This window comes from Myotis lucifugus, unplaced genomic scaffold, assembly GCF_000147115.1.
Source record: "Myotis lucifugus unplaced genomic scaffold, Myoluc2.0 scaffold_607, whole genome shotgun sequence".
NCBI classification, from domain to species: domain Eukaryota; kingdom Metazoa; phylum Chordata; class Mammalia; order Chiroptera; family Vespertilionidae; genus Myotis; species Myotis lucifugus.
In genome coordinates this window covers 208,520-227,821 of record NW_005871655.1, presented here as the reverse complement: position 1 = coordinate 227,821, position 19,302 = coordinate 208,520, and the positions used below count along the sequence as shown (strand labels likewise).

Sequence of the window (19,302 nt, the reverse complement as noted above, 5' to 3'; positions counted from 1 at the left end):
GGATATGCAAAGAAAAAAGAAACTCTGGCCCATAGAGGTAAAAGGTAGTCAATAGGAATGTCCCTGAGGAAGCCCAGGTATTGGACTTACAGAACTAAATGAGACAAGAATGGCATTGGAAAGTACAACCATACAAATAAAAAATTCATTACAGGTGTTCAAAAGCAGGTTTGAGCTGGAAAAAGAAGGAATCAGTGAATATGAGGTCAGGAGATTATTCAGGCTGCAGAACAAAAAAAAAAGAAGAAGGAAAATGAACAGCGCTCCAGAGATCTGTCCAGAGACATGCATGTATACCAACATATACATATCATGGGTCCTAGAAAAGAAAGGGGAAGAAAACAGTGGAAAAAGTAGTGGCTGAAAACTTTCCACTTTGGTGAAAAACATTAAAATGCATGTGAGAAATTCAACAAGCTTCAAGTAGGATAGACTCAAAGAGATCCACATCAATACACATTAATCACTAAGAAAATAACTTTAATTATAGTAAAAAAAAAGAGAGGAACTAAAATGTTACACTAGAAAATAACTAACAAAAGTGAAGGCAGAAATGGAGGAATGAGGGGAGGTAGAAGGCAAACAGAAAACAAATAGCAAAATGGCAGACATAATCCTACCTTATCAGAAGTTTCATTAAATGTAAATGGATTAAACACTTCAAACAAAAGGCACAGATGGCAAAATGGATTAAAAAAGAAACCAAAACTACCATGATCCACCTCTGCAATCTACTAAAGACACAAATAGGTGAGAGTAAAAGGATAAAAAAAGATATACTGTGTAAATAGTAATTCAAAGAGAGTTTGAGTGGCCATACAATATTAGACAAAATCGGCCTTAAGAAACAAAGTTGTCACTATAGGCAAAGGACATTTTTTAATGATAAAGGGAGTGATTCATCAGGAAGATACAATCTATATCTATAAAAGCCTAATATGTTAAGTGTCCCTCCAGCCATCCGACCAGTTGCTATGACATGCACTGACCACCAGGGGACAGATGCTCAATGCACACTAGCCATTTACAAAAAATGGCACCATGGACCTGGCACCAACAAACCAACACTCAGCTTCCCCCACCCCAGACACAAGCCCCACCACCACCCCAGAGCGACACCCCACCAAATTACAGTCAATGCTGCCAAAACCCCATGGCACAAAATGCAGCTCACAACCCAGCCCGGCCCAGAAACAGTCGCTGTGGGCAGAGGGTGATGATGTCATGTAGCAATGCCTGTCTTCTTCTCCCTAGTGACTAGCCTCCTTGGAGTTTCTTCAGCCCAGGAACACAACTTGTTTTATAGCCAGGTGCAAATATTATACACTTTAACCAAATGTCTATGAAGCATTTTCCCCTGCCTCATCTCATTTGATCCTCACAGAAGTCCTGGAGTAGGAAATAGGAGACTCAGTAAAATCCTGTTTTCTTTTCATTAGCTGGAAAATGGAGATTTAGAAAGTTTAGAAACTTGACCCGACTGAAAAGAAGTAAAAAATGGTGGACCTTGAAAATGACGTCAGGTTTTCTCACTGCACAGAATATAGTCAAACACTGCTACAGTTTTACCCTTTGTTCTCCCTGCATGATCTACAATAATAATCTCTTCATGTTGATATTTACTGCTGTGTTGCTGACAATTACCTGAAAGAGAAGTTGGGGTGCTTCACTGGGCTGGAAAAAGTTTAGCTACGTCAGAAAGCAGATCTAATTAAGCAAGTTTATTCTATATATATAAAAGGCTAAGTTGACTCGTGCATGTGTGATACATATAAAGCTCTTGCTGGCGCCAATTGCACGCGTGTGTTTCGATCTGTCATTGTCGATCATGAGTTTGGTTGACACTTCTATTATAAAGAAAGGGCAAATAGCGATATTAAAATATCTCTTCTAATTAATTTCCTTTCAATGAATCCATGCACCGGGCCACTAGTTATAACATAATGCACCTAGCAACAGAGCCCAAAGACACAGAAAGCAAAAGCTGGCAGAACTGAAGAGAGAAATAGACAATTCAACAATATTAGTTGGAACTTTCAATCCTCCATTTTCAAAAATGGATAAAACACCTAGTCAGAATATCAACAAGAAAATAGCAAACACTATAAACAACTAGATCTGACAAATATCTATAGAACTTTCCACTTAACAATATACATTTTTCTCAAGTGCACATGGAACATTCCCTGGAATGAACCATATGCCAAACCACAAACAAGCCTCAGTAAATTTAAAATGATCAAAATCATACTACATCTGTTATCTGACCACAATGGAATAAGTTAGAAATCATTAACAGAAATTTGGGAAAATCAGAAATATTTGGAAAATAAAAATACAGCCCTAAAAAATCAATGGATCAAATAAATAAATCACTAGGGAAATTAGAAAGTACTTTGAGATAAATGAAAATGAAAGCATACCAAAATTTATGGAATGCAGTTAAGCTCTGGCTAAAGGGAAATTTATATCTTTGAATGGCTACATTAAAAATCTCAAATCAATAGCCATTAGGTTTTTTTCCACCGTAAGAAACTTTCCACCTTAGAAAAGAAAGTGTAAATCCCCAAAAAGTAGAAGAAAAAAAGATTAGAATGGAAATGAATGACATTGAAAATAGAAAAACAATAGAGCAAATCAACATGACCAAAAGTTGCTGCTTTGAAACAATCTTCAAAATAGACAAAACTTTACCTAGACTGACCAAGAAAAAAAAATAGAGAACTCAAATTACTAAATTTACTACAACACAAAGAGGATGATAGAGGAATCCTATGAACAATTCTATGCCAACAAATTAGATAATTTATATGAAATGGGCACATTCCTAGACAGACACAAACTGGTGACACTGACACAGGCCTCTAATGAGTATATATACATGTCAAAGCTTACCAACGGGTAGAATTTAAGAGTGTGTGATTTATTGCCTGTTGATTTTACCCAAGTACCAAATGCAGCTGTTAAACACACACGAAGTTGAGGCACCTGAAGGTGCTGCTGAGTCCCCATTCAGAGAAGGTGCTTCCTAGGACTCAGACTAAAGGATCTTAAGACTGGGGGGCCCTTGGACGCTGCCATCCCCCACCTCCAGGACCCAGCCCACAGGAGGAGGGGAGCAGGCAGCGAGGCAGACCACTTCTTGAAATAGAGTGGAGCCTTTACAACTCAAATCGGTCAGAGAGCAGTCAGCTATTTACTCCCTCGAAGCCTCAGCAACAGCAACGATCCGAAAGCGGTCACGGGGAATAAGGGAACGTTTGAAGATTGCTCTCCTCGGGCCCTGGAGCGAAGGAGAACCCGAAGACAAAGCTGAGTTGGGCAGGGGGCATTCCGGCTCGGTACAGTTTCAGGCCGGCCCGTTCACGCCAGGGTTTCGTTTCCAAGTCGACCCTATAAAACGACGGACCGAGACCCGGTGGAATTAGAGGAGCTGCATTTCCCAGCGGACCGTGGGCGCTGCGCCTCTTTCCGGCGCTGCAGAGGCGTGCTTGGAGCCGGCGTGTGGGGCTGCATGGATCCCGGCGGCCGGTGGCGGGGCTTGCCCGGCGGGCCCAGCCTCAAGCACCTGACGGATCCCGCTTACGGGATCCCCCGGGAGCAGCAGAAGCCGGCGCTACAGGAGCTGACGCAGGCGCACGTGGAGTCCTTCAACTACGCGGTGCGCGAGGGGCTCAGCCACGCGGTGCAGGTGAGTGCGGCTCCTCCGGGCTCCCTGCAGCTCGGCGCTCGCTGGCGCTGCTAGGTCGGGCGGAGGAGAGGGGCCCCGTGGGGCTGGAGGCGGGCGGCGGGTGGGAGACGGGGGATGGGGAGACCCAGGAGGCGGGGTGAGCGGGCCACTGGCCGGGGACAGGGTCCCAGACAGAGGGGATGGCTGGAGGTCACAGTAGAACCCCAAATAGTTGTGCTTCTTGATCGTGGCAGCCGCAGCTCGGGGCTTGAGCTCAAGCCGACCGGGGGAAGATGTGTTTGTGGTTCCTGGATTTTTATGGGATTGGGAGCCGCAGTGCTTTGTAGGACAGTAGGTGCTGAAGGGTGAGGAAGTGGCCCGCGTGGGCTGAGCTGAGCTTCCAACCGTAACACATTGTTCTTAGTTAACACGAGGAGAGCTCAGTGGAACAGCAGAGCTTTTCCCGGGGAGGAGGGCGGGTACCGAAAAGCAGATGCTGTGAAGGGGGGGGGGGGCAGGGAACCTGGGGTACCACCTTTCCCTTGGCATGCATGAGACCAAGTGGAATGAAATGCACAACTGTCAGCCTAAAGAATGACATTAGAGTGTCCGGTCCTGAGTCAGGAGGTGCTTCCATAACTTTGCTCTGTCAGCAGTCCTGTCAATCTTACTACGGGTGGAGAAGCTACAAGGTAAGGAGAGAGAGGGCAGGCTCTTGGTTCAGAGGACAGCTCTGTTCTGCACACAGTGGTCACTCTAGAGCAGTGGTTCTCAACCTTCTAATACTGCGACCCTTTAATACAGTTCCTCATGTTGTGGTGACCCCCAATTTCATTGTTACAAATTGAACATAATTAAAGCATAGTGATTAATCACAAAAACAATATGTAATTATATATGTGTTTTCCGATGGTCTTAGGCGACCCCTGTGAAAGGGTCGTTCGACCCCCAAAGGGGTCGCGACCCACAGATTGAGAACCGCTACCCTAGAGCCTGCTGCAGAAGCTGACACACGGTAGACGTTCAGATGTCCGAGTTTACACCGTATGCTCTTTGGTACATAGTAATGGTGTGAGTAGACTGGATGTAGCTTTAGCTGTCGTTTTAATGCCACATTAACATGAGAGGCAACAATGTGTGTAGGAAATTCATGGGCTTTGGAAGAGTCTCAGTGAAGAGGTACCTGGGACATGCAAGCAGTTAATAATGTGAATTGTATTTCAGGCTATACCTCCCTTTGAATTTGCTTTCAAAGATGAGCGGATCTCTCTCACTATTGTGGATGCCGTCATCAGCGCCCCCACCGTTCCCAAAGGGAGCATCTGCAAGGAGCTCAATGTTTACCCTGCAGAATGCCGGGGCAGGAGGAGCACCTACCGGGGAAAGTTGACAGTGAGTACAAGTGACAGTACGAGACTCAAACGCTGGACATGTCTACGAATATTGGTGTCCAATAAAATGTAACCAGAATTCTGCTTTGTGCTGTCACCCAAGAGATCTCTTCTTTTAAATCTGAAGCATAAAATCATCTAGTATATGGTCTTTTTCCTCTTTTAAAATACTCGTTTGTTCTTGTAGATCCAAATACTTTGTTTTTTTCGTAACTAATTTTTTTCATTTAGGCTGATATCAGCTGGGCTGTAAATGGAATCTCAAAAGGAACCATTAAGCAGTTTCTTGGCTATGTTCCCATCATGGTGAAGTCCAAGCTTTGCAACTTACACAACCTTCCTCCAAAAGCCCTCATTGAGCACCATGAGGAACCAGAGGTAATTTCAGGGGTGCAGGGCACTGAATGGGCAGGCGACAATAGGAAGGACCCGAGTTGGGAGTGAGAGGATATGAAGCTTGCCAGAGGGAGTCAGTGTTTCTTTCTCCGCCTCTAATTTTGGATAGATAACGTGGAGCATTGATCTCTTGTCTGCGTACTGTGCACAACTCATAATGAGTCTCAAATGAAGCAATGTATGAAAAACTGGCTGCAATTAGGATATTATTATTATGATGGGGAAATAATTGGTAGGTTTTTCCCTAATTTTCTGAATGGTGTATATTTAGAGATATTTCTGTTTTTAAAGCCATCTTAAACGACAAAACTATTTTCTAAGATGTCTGCTTTACCGAACAGTAAGATTCTGTGAGGATATGAAGTGCCTTATATGCTTTCCCTTTGGCATTTCTTTTTAGCTGTGTCAGGTGGCTTTGCAGCATTGAGTTGAAGTAATCAAGATTACAGACGGTCTGTAATAAAAACTGTTACCTGGTGGGACGAGGGTTTGGTGTCAGATCTGGGTTTGACATTCAGCTGCTGTATTACCGGTTGTATGGCTTTGGGAAGTTTAATCTCCCTGGACCTGTTTCCTCTGCTAAAAATGGGCACAGAAGCTATCTTACTCATTATTATGAGGACTAAATGTTAGGATAACATAGAGCACCTGGTATGATATGCCTACTTAATAGTAGCTCTTTATTACAGAAATGTGATATTGACAAGCAATTAAAATAATTTTCCTATTAATTTTAATATCTGATTTCAGGAGATTTCATATGGTTATCAGTTGTTTTTTAACGTATTTGGGAAATCATACTTGTCTGGAGGCAAAATGGTTGCTATTTTCATTTGCAGACTTTTCTTTGAAATAAGGTGTTTGTTTGTTTAATGTTATTTGAAGACTAAGGTCATTTTGGGGGACAGAAAGACAAATTAGATCAAAGCTGTCTGAAAGTACCGACTTCCTTCCATACTTCCAGTTCCCTAAACCTTTTTCATGTACTTGAGAAGACTTAACTTACGCACTGACAGCTTTCCGGGGATCCATGGCCCCCTTCACCTGCACTTTCCTCTCTTCTGCACTTTGAACAGGGTCTGCTAGGAGGTTAATTTTTGCAGTTAGTCAGTTTCATATTCACAGTTACTTATCTTTGTTTAACAAATTATAATTCATCTCTTTGGCAGGAAATGGGAGGCTATTTCATAATCAATGGCATTGAAAAGGTCATCCGAATGTTGATTATGCCTCGGAGAAATTTCCCTATTGCAATGATAAGACCAAAATGGAAAGCTAGAGGGCCTGGCTACACTCAATATGGTAAGCTCTAGTGATTTTTAGGATGTTGTCTTAGAAAAGTTTTAAGCCATTTTTAAAAAAAGGAGATGCATCTAAATAGAGTCTTTGACATTTTTCTCTCGTATGTATATAAAATTTTATTTTTCTGTTAAGCATTTCTGTGTTAAGATTTCATAGTAGCAGATCTACTTTCTGATATCTTTCAAACTGAAAGAACGTGTGTGTATATGTTAGTCTGAGGCTGGAGGCTGGCCTGACTTTGCCAGAGGTGGGTGTGGGCCCCAGAAGTCTTCTGGTTCAGGTACCATGGCACTCCCCTCAGGGTCCTGGCTGGCAGCCACCTGGCCTTTGTTTGGGGGAGATTTTGCACCTCGGGGGAAATTTGACAAGGTCTGAAGACATATTTTGTTGCCAATTTTGGCTAAACTTAGTGTTATGGCTCTTAATTATTTCTAAGAAGGTGAAAATAATTCAGAATGAAATGATTGAAGCAGTTACAGTGTTACTGAGTTTCCAGCTTTTTGTTTTGTTTCAACAGGAGTGTCAATGCACTGTGTGAGGGAAGAACACTCTGCTGTCAATATGAACCTTCACTACTTGGAAAATGGCACAGTTATGTTGAACTTTATTTACCAGAAAGAACTGTTTTTTCTTCCTTTGGGATTCGCACTTAAGGTGTGACTTGCTGAGTATATTTCTTTTGTTATGAAGGGGGTCATTGGAAGCGTGTCCTATGCAGAATGAATAGGTTCTCCTTATCAACGTTCATGCTGTACTTGTTACCTACTGCTCCATAACACATTACCTCGGAATTCAGTGGCTTAAAACACATCAGTGAACGTTTCTCCCTCACAGGTTCTGTGGGCAGGAATGTGGGCAGCTCTGGCTGGGGTCTCAGAGGTTGCAGAGCGATGTCACAGGGGCTGAGCTGTGTAGAAGCTTGACCAGGGCTGGAGGATCCCTTCCAAGGTGGTTCCTCCGGGCTGGCAAGTCAGTGCAGGCTGTTGGCAGGAGGTCTCAGTTCCTCTCCAGTGGCCTCTCCATAGGCTGCTTGGGGCGGCCGTCTTCCTCAGAGCATTAGCCCAGTGAAGGGAGGGAAGCTGCAGTGCCCCTGGTAGCCTAGCCTTGAGAGCTGGGTGTCACCTTTTCCGCCATATTCTCTTGTCACAAGGGCTCTGATTTGGTGTGGGAGGAGGTTATGCAAGCTTGTGAATCCCAGGAGGCGAGGATCATTGGGGCCATCTTGGTGCCTATCTTCCAAGTGCCCTTACTTTGGAGAATTCACTTCAGTTTAACAATAGTGGAATGCTCGTGTTTCTCGGGTATTAAATAGAAAAGGAGAGACTTGTTCCTGAATGAATTGGATGGTTTCGTTATTATTAGCCATGACAAAGAAAAATCTCTTTTCTATTCTAGGCACTTGTCAGCTTTTCCGATTACCAGATTTTTCAGGAGCTCATCAAAGGAAAAGAGGACAACTCTTTCTTTAGGAACTCTGTTACTCAGATGTTAAGGATGGTGATGGATGAAGGTTGTTCCACACAGAAGCAGGTCCTTAACTATCTAGGTGAACGCTTCAGAGTAAAGCTTAGTCTCCCTGACTGGTATTCAAATGAACAAGCGGCAGAGTTTCTGTTTAAGTATGCGTGCTTTTGCCTACACTGTTTATTGGGGGTTGGGGGGTGTCACTGGTTCTTTGTGTTGATGTAGTTGGGACTGGTGAGTCATGCGGCCTGAATTTTGGCCTGGCGAAGCGGGCTAGCTTTGTTTCTGTGGCCATCTTCACCTTTCTCTGGTTTTAGGTAGTATCATTTTATTCTAATGTACTTTCTAACTTTTAGTTTGAAATAACTTCAAACTTCCAGGATTGCTGCAAAGATAGTACATTGGACACTCATGTTGACTGTTAACACTGTTACTATATTTGCTTTACTTGTCTGCACATGAGTAAATGTTCCTTCTCACCATTTGAAAGTTGCAGGCATCATGTCCCTTTATTTTCCCAAGACAAGGGCTCTGTCTTTGTGACCTGCTGTAGGTCAGCGTGGTCCAGTGCACAGCTGTGGGCCATGCTGAGTGCTTGAATGGCCAGTGCAACTGAGAAACTGAGTTCTGAATCTTATTCCATTTTAATTAATTAATATTTAAAATAGTCCTTGTGGCTTGTCACTACCATGTTGGCCAACACCGCTGTAGACCTTGTGTGAGACTGCATTCTGCTCTTTTGTTGATGTTGCTGTAAGATGAAAAGGGGTTTTTCTGAATATGAGTAAGGACTTTTAAGTAAACATGAATTGGGGGTCTTGGTTAGTAGAAAGGCAAGTAGTGGTAAGCAGTTGAATCATTTTAAGCTTTTTCTTTCTATTTTGACAGCCAGTGTATCTGTATCCACTTGAAATCTAATACTGAGAAGTTTTATGTACTTTGTCTCATGACCCGGAAGCTGTTTGCGTTGGCCAAAGGAGAGTGCATGGAGGAGAATCCTGATAGTTTAGTGAATCAGGAAGTGCTCACACCCGGGCAGCTCTTCCTCATGTTTCTGAAGGTGGGTGCACACTGCTTTCCCCCGGGCCCCATTGTACCTCTGGATTGAGATGATAACACCCATGATGTAGTTTTGTGCATGTTCATAAGTTCTTGTTTTGGCAGTGTACATCTTCTCTTTTTTCTATTTGTTGTTTGTTTGCCTAGCAGGCAGGTACAGAATCAAACGTCCTAGCTTGTACCAGGTTCAAAAATGTCTGATATTTTCATGTAAGCTAAGTAAAGACAACATCAAATCTTGGTCAGACATTGATGATAAAGTGTAAGTGGCCTGTATGCATATAGTGACGGTCAGCCCTCCTTTGCAGAGTCCCTGTTACAAATTCCCCTCCTCACTGAGGTTTACTTGTAAGCCCAGTATCAGTATTCACAGCTTTCCTGGTCCTTTGCAGATGTGCTTGGAGGGGTAATAATTGGGGTGTCCTGATGCCCACATTCCCAGCTGAGGTCTAGGAGGTGATGCGCTGCCTTGCTTCAGCTAATGCTGTGAACGAGAGTCTATTTATTTAGTACCATGTTTTTCACATTTTTGTGTTTTTCTTGGTGATTTTGTTGTTAAAAAATGGCCCACAAGCATAGTGCTGAAGTGCTGTGTGAGGTGCTGAGCACAAGAAGGCTTGGATGTGCCTTACGAGAACATACGAGCGTTAGATGAGCTTTGTCAGTCACGAGTTACAGTGCTGCTGGCTGTGAGGCCGATGGTAGTACATCAGCAACATAAAACAAGGTATCTTTCAACAGAAACACACACAAAACCAGCTTACGTATTTCTCAGTTGACGAGAATGTTGTGACTTGAGACTTGGAGGAACCTAATCCTATCTGTACCTAGGAGCAAAGGTTTAGTACCTGCTAATTCAGTGTTCACAGCAACATTACAGAGCATAGTTAACTGTCAGTCACGAGAGCCGTGTGTGTGTGTGTGTGTGTGTGTGTGTGTGTGTGTGTGTGTGTAGAGAGTGTTGGCTTAGCACAGATCAGTTCATAAGTAAGTTCATTTGGTGGTATTTCATATTTTGAATATTATCCCTAAAATGATTTAATCTAATAGATAACATAGTGGGATAAAAGATGGAGAAGACTAAAGTAAAAATCTCCTAATTCCTTATTTAGTCAGTAATGCTTATTTAAATTCTTACTGAAAGATAAAAACTTTTGTTTCTGTCTGATCTAACCATGAAATTAAATTGAAAATTTTCAGCAGCCTAGAATTGCCCTGATAAAAATGAATATCAGGCAGAAGTTTTCTGTTATTGGTAATTTCAATATAGCCTTTCAAGTAAACATGTAATTTATTCATTTCAGGAAAAAATGGAAGCGTGGTTAGTATCTGTTAAAATAGGTATGGACAAGAAGGCTCAGAAGACCAATATGTCTATAAACAGTGAAAATTTGATGAAGATTTTAAGTCTGGGAATAGACCTTACAAAACCATTTGAGTATCTTCTTGCTACTGGGAATCTGCGTTCCAAAACAGGTGAAATTAAATAGATAGGCTTCAAAAAAATAGTCTTCATTTTAGTTTTGTTTTTCAAATTATTTGCTTAATGGAGGTTTATATCAGTAAGAGAGGTTCTATTTAAAAGCGAACTTTTCCCTTTCACTAAAGACATTTCACGTTATAAGTTTTGACAAGTATATATCAGTCTGAAGGGCTTTTGACAAGGTGCTGAATGGTTTAAATCCAATTCTGATGATCACATTTTCCTGTGCCTCCTAGAAAACTAAGGACAGCTCAGAGTTCTGTCTAAACCAGCCGTGGGCAAACTACGGCCCGCGGGCCGGATCCGGCCTGTTTGAAATGAATAAAACTAAAAAAAAAAAAAGACCGTACCCTTTTATGTAATGATGTTTACTTTGAATTTATATTAGTTCACACAAACACTCCATCCATGCTTTTGTTCCTGCCCTCCGGTCCAGTTTAAGAACCCATTGTGGCCCTCGAGTCAAAAAGTTTGCCCACCCCTGGTCTAAGCTAAAGATGTCTGAGGAAGGTCACATGGACAGGTGGTCTGAGAGGGTTCTTGTGTGGGCTCAGCCCTAAACCACTTGCATCAGAATGACTTAGAAAACTCAACTGTGGCAATTGGCCCAGAAATCTGCAGTTTTGAAATAGATGCTACTACTGATAAAGATTTTTTTAGAACTAACAACTGCTTGTGTGTTAATCAGCCTGTCTGATGAATCCCATTTAATTACTTGCTATTTTGTTTTTTGTTTACGGTTTCCCCACAGTGGAGGATGTGGAGGAAATAGGGAACCAGGCAAGGCTGATACAGTTTGTGAAATCTGGGGATTTTTACTACTTTTTGTACAGTATCCCTGCTCATCTGAGCTAGTGAACTTTGTAATCACCCACTCCATGACTTACAGTATGCTCTGAGGCTTTTCATCAGAGCCTCAAATAAAAATATACCTTTTTTTTTTTCAAGTTGAGCCCATTTTTGAATGACTTTTGTTTTATTAAGGTCTTGGCTTCCTGCAAAATTCTGGACTTTGTGTCGTGGCTGATAAGCTGAACTTCATCCGCTATCTCTCCCATTTCCGCTGTGTGCACAGAGGGGCCGACTTTGCCAAGATGAGGACCACCACAGTGCGCAGGCTGCTGCCGGAGTCTTGGGGTTTCCTTTGTCCCGTGCACACTCCTGATGGGGAGCCCTGCGGCCTGATGAACCACTTAACTGCCATATGTGAGGTGGTCACGCAGTTTGTGTACACAGCGTCTATTCCAGCTTTGCTCTGCAACCTGGGTATGTGACGGTACCATTCTCATTGTGTGTACGTTTTCACAGTTATGCTGCCTTGGGGGCTGAGCAGAGAATTCCTGCAGGAATTGATTTTACTCATCTGTGCAGGAACTGGGCTGGTTTCAAACAGCATTTAATATGGGGAATAACCTTTGGGTCATTCTCCCTGCACCTGTTGGGCCAGCCACTGCTCTAAGCTGGAAGCAGTGTCACTTTGCAGGAAGACAGTTAAAAAGGAGCTTGTCCACTCTGTACCTGGAGGTCCTCAGACCCACAGCCCTGTTCCTGGGAGCCTGGCGGCTGTCTCTGCTTTTGCTGGAAGGCTCTCTTACATGCTATTCTTTGGGTGTGGTGCTGGGTTCGGGTTCACCTTCACACATATGATGCCCTTTCTTTGGGCATTCTTCACTCTTGGGATCTGGAGACAGAGTTTTCTGTGTCTTTGCTGGTCTGAGTGGGGTCTCCATTGGAATTCGTATTTACACTCTAAAACTTCCAGTTCATAGGATTCAGGTGGTAGGCAATCCAAACAACCAGAAAGGCATTGAGTCAAGAGCCAGGAAATTTCTGCTTAAAAGTATTCCGCCAGTTAGATCGTGGCCTTTCAGAAGGAAATCCAACTAATTCAGAATTACTCGAGATTCAGAGGTCATAACCAGTGTAAAGTGCTGCAGGTCCTCTGTCCACGAGGGAAAAATGTTGTTCGCCACCAGTGATTAAAATGTCAGAGTGCAGGAAAGGGTAGAAAGGAGGAAAAACTGTGGAGAGGTGGAGAGTGTATCCCAAGCAGAAGCGATGGGAAGGGCTCTGGTCCGGGGGGAGACAGAATGGAAAATGCCTAACACCAAGCGCGTGACCTGTGGACTTGGTAAAACACTTGCTGTCTTGAGCAGGTGGATTATGGATTGTGGAAGAGTATCCTTTTTTACTTAATTACAGTTGGTTCTTGATGTTTGTGGTATTCTGTTTTACAAAGTCACAACTAACCCCGAATTTAGGGAAGAGCCATTGCTCCCAGGGGCGCCTCATTTAACGTTGTGATTCACTAACATCGGGGTCTCAGCCAGCAGCACTCAGCTTCTCTAACACGCACTCTTCCTGAGGCTTACACAGTCTGTGCTCAGCCACACTGGCCAGCGCAGAGTTCAGGGGCCGATTAAACAGTGAAACCGCCAACAGAAGGCACAAGCATGCCGTCCACGTGGCCCAGAGGACGCTTGTTGACAGTCTGAGCTGAGACAGGAAGACGTGTGACCATAGCTGGGAGCCTGTGTGCAGGGGATGCAGATTTTTCACAGAGTGGCCCCCAGAGCGCCTTTAGGTGTTGATACTGGAATCACAGACAATCTTAGCAAGTAGGCAAATTTGCAGATAGGGAATCTGAATAATGGCGATCAAGTGTAATTAGATTTTGGGGAAAAGTTATATTTACAACCCTCAGAAATGAACATAGAAAAGGTGCACAGTGAAAGTCTCCTTGCACTCCTGTCCCTGCTGCTCTCCCCACAGGCCAGGTCACTAGTTCTTGTGTGTCCTTGCTGAAATGATTTGGAAACTTAAGAAATGAAAAACATTCTGGTTTAGAGACAAGATAACTAGATATCTAAATGATGGTACAGCTGCAGACCTATCTGGAAGGAATTTCTAAGTTGGAAAAGGCATCCTGATGTGATGACACTGTCTGTTCCTTCCCCAGGGGTTACTCCAGTTGATGGAACGCCTCACCGACCTTACGCCGAGTGCTACCCTGTCCTGCTGGACGGTGTCATGGTTGGCTGGGTGGATAAGGAGCTTGCTGCTAGTGTTGCAGCTTCTCTCCGGCATTTTAAGGTGACCGTGAGTCTTTGTGAATTGCTCTATCCCTGGATCTTGGGTTTCAGTCCTTTTCTAGTTGATGAGGTAGTCCCAGGCAGTCTAGAGTGCTCATAGGCCTGGGGATCAGAAGCTCATTCCGAGAGTACCTGACATCCCCTGGTACTGACCTCATAGCCTCAGAGGTTGGGGTCAGTGGTAGATATTTCACCCATACACCTTTTTTTTTAGTAGTTTCACTGAGGCCCTAGTCTGCTAACCTAACCGATTTTAACTTTTTGTAAATTCTAGTGGCATGTAGGGGGCATCAAAATATGAATTTATATTTCAAGTAATGTTAAAGATATGCTAGATATGTAAGTCATACATACCCTGTTGCTATCTGGGTCTTGAAAATATATTTTTAAAAACTCAAGGAGAAGGACATTCTTTGGAATTTCCTCCTAACAAGAGTCTTGGCACAGAGAACTCCCGTATGCCCATTACCCAGATCCACCAATTATCATTTGTGGGCTCTTTATAAATATACTAGTAGCCTGGTGCATGAAATTCATGCATGAGGGGGAGGGGGGTTTCCTCAGCCCAGCCTGCACCCTCTCCAATTGGGGATATCCCTCTCGCAATCTGGGATCACTGGATCCTAACTGCTCACCTGCCTGCCTGATTGCCCCTAACTGCCCTCCCCTGCCGGCCTGATCTCGCCCCTAACTGCCTCTGCCTGCCTGATCACCCCTAACTACCCTCCCCTGCTGGCCTGATCTTGCCCCCCAACTGCCCTCTCCTGCTGGCCTGATTTCCCCTAACCTCCTGCCGGCCTGATCTTGCCCCTAACTGCCTCTGCCTCGGCCCCCACCACTATGGCTTTGTCCGGAAGGAAGTCAGATGTCCGTAAGATGGCCAGTTGACCCGGTCTAATTAGTATAGACTAGAGGCCCGGTGCACAAAAATTTGTGCACTTGGCGGGGAGGGAGGTGTCCCTCAGCCCGTCCTGTGCCCTCTCACAGTCTGGGACCCCTCAGGAGATAATGACCTGCTGGCTTAGGCCTGCTTCTGGGTAGCAGAGGGCAGGCCCAATCCCAAGGTGCAGCCCCTGGTCGGGCTCAGAGCAGGGCGGATCGGGAGGTTGTGATGCCACCCCTAGTCACGCTCAGGGTACAGCCGATTGGGGGGTTGGGGCACCGCCCCCTGTCACACTCAAGGCAGGGTTGATAGGGAAGTTGCGGCGTCACCCCCTGTCACGCACAGAGCAGGGCCAATCAGGGAGTTGGGGCATTCCCCCTGTCAGGCACAGAGCAGGGCCCATCAGGGGTGTTGGGGCTCCATACCCTGTCACACATAGAGCAGGGCCTATCAAGGGGTTGAGGAGCTCCCCCCTGTCACGCACAGAGCAGGGCCCATCAGGGGGTTGAGGAGCTCCCCCCTGTCACTCACAGAGTAGGGCTGATAGGGGAGTTGGGGCACCGCCCCCTGTCACACACAGAGCAGGGCAGATCAGGGGGTTGGGGCGCTGCCCTCTATCACCCACAAAGCAGGGTCGATCAGGGGGTTGGAGCGCCGCCACTGTCACACTCAGGGCAGGGCCGATGGGGAGGTTATGGCTCTACCCCGTCACACATAGAGCAGGGCCCGTGGGGGGGGAGGGTTGGGGCACCGCCCTCTATCACCCACAGAGCCGCAAGGCGATCAGGGGGTTGGGGAGCTCCCCCCTATCAGGCACAGAGCAGGGCCGATCAGGAGGTTGGGGAGCTCCCCCCTATCAGGCACAGAGCAGGGCTGATCAGGGGGTTGGGGCGCCTTCCCCTATCATGAACAGAGCAGGGCAGATAGGGAGGTTGTGGCCCTGCCCCCTGTCACACACAGAGCCGCAGGGCGATCAGGGGGTTTGGGCACTGCCCCCTGTCACGCTGATCTTAGTGCCGGGGGGCCTCGCGGCTCTGCTGATCCCAGTGCTGGGAGGCATATTACCCTTTTACTATATAGAATAGAGGCCTGGTGCACGGGTGGGGGCCGGCTGGTTTGTCCTGAAGGGTGTCCTGGATCAGGGTGGGGGTCCCTACTGGGGTGCCTGGCCAGTCTGGGTGAGCAGCTGAGGGCCGTTTTCAGGCTGGTGGGTGACTGAAGCTCCCAACTGCTCCTTTTTTTCTTTTTTCTTTTTTTTATTCTGGGCCAGCTTTAGCTCTGAGGCCTCGGCTGCTGAAAGCAGGTTTCTGGCCTTTTGTTTACCTTCTGTATTTGATACAATGTTGCAGTCCGGCTGGCTGAAGCCTGGCTGACTAATGCAGGTTTCTGGGGTTTTGTTTAGCTTCTATATTTGCAACATAGTTGCTTAAAGTTGCAGCTGAGAGGCCGGCAAGTCAGGCGGGGAACGTTGGAATCTGCAGTCACTGGAGCAAGCAAGCCTCCCTGTTTGCTTCAGTGCATGGCTGCCGGCCACCATCTTGGCTAGCAGTTAATTTGCATATCGCCCTGATTAGCCAATGGGAAAGGTAGTGGATGTACGGCTAATTACCATGTTTCTCTTTTATTAGATAGGATGTATATATTTTTTCTTCTGAACCATTTGAGGGTAGTGTGCAGACATGTCTCCATTTCCATAAAAATTTCAGTGTATTTTTTCTAACTTTTTCTCTTTAATAGCCTAATAGCCACAGTACACTTACCAAATTCAGGGAGGGTCAGTTTGCTAGAATCCATAGCTGACACTCAGATTACACCAGTTGCCTTAGTAATGGCCTTTATAGCTATTTTTTCTTCCGGGTCTGGGACCCACTCCAGAATCATGTGTTACGTGTAGTTGTCATGTCTCTGTTCTTTTTTATTCTGGAACAGTTCCTAGACTTTCATGTCTTGACTTTTTTTAAGAGTACAGGCCAGCAGTCAGAGAAAGACAGATATCACATGATATCACTTATATGTGGAATCTAATAAACAAAATAGTTCCAGAGGCATGGATGCATGGAACAGACTGACAGATCCGGGTGGGAAGGAGGGAAGGGGAAGAGGTTAACCAAAGAACTTCTATGCATAGCCCATGGGCACACAGTAGTTTGATGATGGCCTGGAGTGGTGCAGATGCTGGGGGAAGGGGGGTGGGGGGAATAGGGAGCATCTGTGTTACTGTCAACAATTAAAAATAAACTTAAAAAAAAAAGTAAAGGTAAGCTATTGTGTAGACTGTCCCTGAATTATGGTCATGTGTCACTTCCTCATGGCGAGATTCACAATACCATTTTCAGGAGGCATGTGATGTTGGCTTGTTCCATGACCAGTGATGTTAATGTCAATCACTTCACAGCTCTATTTTTTAAGTTAATCTACTGTACTGTTACAGATTTTCTCTCATCAGTAATTTGTGGAGAAATATTTGGAAGCCCTTTTCCTCATCAAATTTTCACCCACAATTTGTATTATATTCTCTGCAGAATTATTACTATTCCATTGATGAGTCTTTGCTGTGTTAATTATTACTGTTATGGTTGCCAAGTATTTGTTCTCTAACCCTATCATTTGTTCTGTTTGTTAGTTGCTGTTCTGTAAGGGAGAGCTTTCCTTTCTCCATTTATTTATTCATTTATTTACATTAGCAGATTTATAGATATTTGTTTTATTTTGTGAGTATTCTGTTACTATGATTTATTTTTATGTTCATACTAGAGGCCCAGTGCACAGATGCGTGCACCAGTGGGTCCCTCCGCCTGGCCTGTGGGGATTGGGCTGAAACCGGCAGTCCAATATCCCTCAAGGGATATAGTAGTGTGCGAAGCGGCTGGGGCCCGGCGCCGCACCACTCCTGCTCATCCTGGCCCCGCTGCGCCTGCCGCCATCGCTCAGTAGTGCTGCTGCAGAGACAGGAAAGGCACACGCCGCCACAGCTGTGCTCGCTAGCCATGAGCCCAGCGTCTGGTGTCTGTTGGTTAGCTGAGTGGCACTCCCACTGTGGGAGCACACTGACCACCAGGGGGCAACTCCTGCGTTGAGCGTCTGCCCCCTGGTGATCAGTGCACGTCATAGTAACCGGTCATTTGGTCATTTGGTTGCTTAGGCTTTTATATATATAGATTGTATCAGTTTGACCCCCTAGTCCCTGTAGGGTTGGTTTTGTGTTGTTTTTGTAAATATACGTAAAATTTAACCTTTTTCCGTAGCATTGAGTACATTCATATTGTTGTGCAACCATCACCCTATCCATCCTCCAAACTTTTGCATTGTCCAAAACTGAAACTTTGTGCCCATTCAGCAATAACTTGCCATCTGCCCTTTCCTGTTGGGGGCCAGATGTAAGCTGGCAAGGTCCTTGCACCTGAAGGGGCTAGCAAGGCTGGGACCCTTACCACACAGTTTTCCCAGACTTGTTTGGATGGCGATTATCAGTAGAATGAGAACAGCCTTTCATGGCTTACCAAGAAGTCTGTAACTATTTACTGAGATATGCTGTACTGAGAACTTGTCCTTCTGCTGTGTCTCTCCCTTAGAGATTAAGAGGAACAAAGAATACATTCCTCTTGACAGACCTCCTATTCAGTGTCTTGTGTATACATAGGATTGTGTGGTTAATAAACTTGCTTCAATTCCTCGAGAGCTGTAGTCCTCCCGATCCCGCTTTCCTGTCTTTCTTTTCTCAATTCCCACCTCCCTGCCTCAGCCCGGCTCAACCTGACAGGCTGGCCCTGACACTTTCCCAGCTCCTGGTAACCACATAGACCACATTGTGTTTATCCATCATCCATCAATGGACACTTGGGTTGCTTCCACCTTTTGGCTTATGTGAATCATGCTGCTATGAACATGGATGTGCAAATTTCTGTTTGAATCTGCTTTCAATTCTTTTGAGTGTATACCTGGAAGTGGAATTGCTGGATCATATGGGATTCTGTGTTTAATTTTTGGCATCTTTGAAGAGAAATTATAAGATTTTTTCCCCTTAGACAGATTAGGTGTATTATATTAATTTATTCCCTAACAATGATCATTCTCTGATAATAGCAATGAATAATGAGTCTTAAATTCCTGAAATAAATCCCACTTGGTCATGTTGTGTTATTTTTTTTTTAATCTTTATTGTTGAAAGTATTACATATGTCCCCCTTCTTCCCCCATTGACCCCTTCTAGCCTGTCCGCATTCCCCCCAGGCATTCACCACCCTATTGTCTGTGTTATTTTCTCTATTTAGGAAGTACTGATACTTTCTCAAATTTCAATAAGTTATTAAGATTTTTAGAATCAACATTTGTAAAGAATGCTCTGGAGCAGTACGGGAACATTGGGCCACCTGGTGGCAGGTCTGCGAGAATTCCCGTGAGATCATTTGGTTATGGTACTTGCTTTGAGGGTGCTTTCTTGACATCTTTATTTCTTTGTTTTTTTTAATCCTCACCTACGGATATTTTTTCCATTGCTTTTCAGAGAGAGTGGGAGGGAAGGTGGGAGGAGGAGAGAGAGAGAGAGAGAAACATTGATGTGA

The 19,302-nt window shown here is 44.8% G+C and overlaps 1 protein-coding gene across 2 annotated transcripts in view; it reads left to right on the top strand.

Annotated features, from left to right (window-relative positions):
• The first annotated feature begins 2,049 nt into the window (after positions 1-2,049).
• The window catches only part of POLR1B (RNA polymerase I subunit B), a 29,097-nt gene continuing 11,844 nt past the window's right edge, over positions 2,050-19,302 (top strand). Inside the window, exons 1-10 of one of the 2 annotated variants that reach the window (XM_023745962.1) lie at positions 2,050-3,691; positions 4,895-5,062; positions 5,293-5,439; positions 6,627-6,759; positions 7,277-7,350; positions 8,155-8,378; positions 9,112-9,283; positions 10,587-10,758; positions 11,750-12,031; positions 13,725-13,858. In XM_023745962.1, the coding sequence (XP_023601730.1) occupies positions 3,515-3,691; positions 4,895-5,062; positions 5,293-5,439; positions 6,627-6,759; positions 7,277-7,350; positions 8,155-8,378; positions 9,112-9,283; positions 10,587-10,758; positions 11,750-12,031; positions 13,725-13,858 (1,683 nt within the window). In that variant the 5' untranslated portion in view covers positions 2,050-3,514. Of the gene's footprint in view, positions 3,692-4,894; positions 5,063-5,292; positions 5,440-6,626; positions 6,760-7,276; positions 7,414-8,154; positions 8,379-9,111; positions 9,284-10,586; positions 10,759-11,749; positions 12,032-13,724; positions 13,859-19,302 lie in introns of both variants that reach the window. The other variant, XM_006104786.3, reaches the window with a different exon arrangement.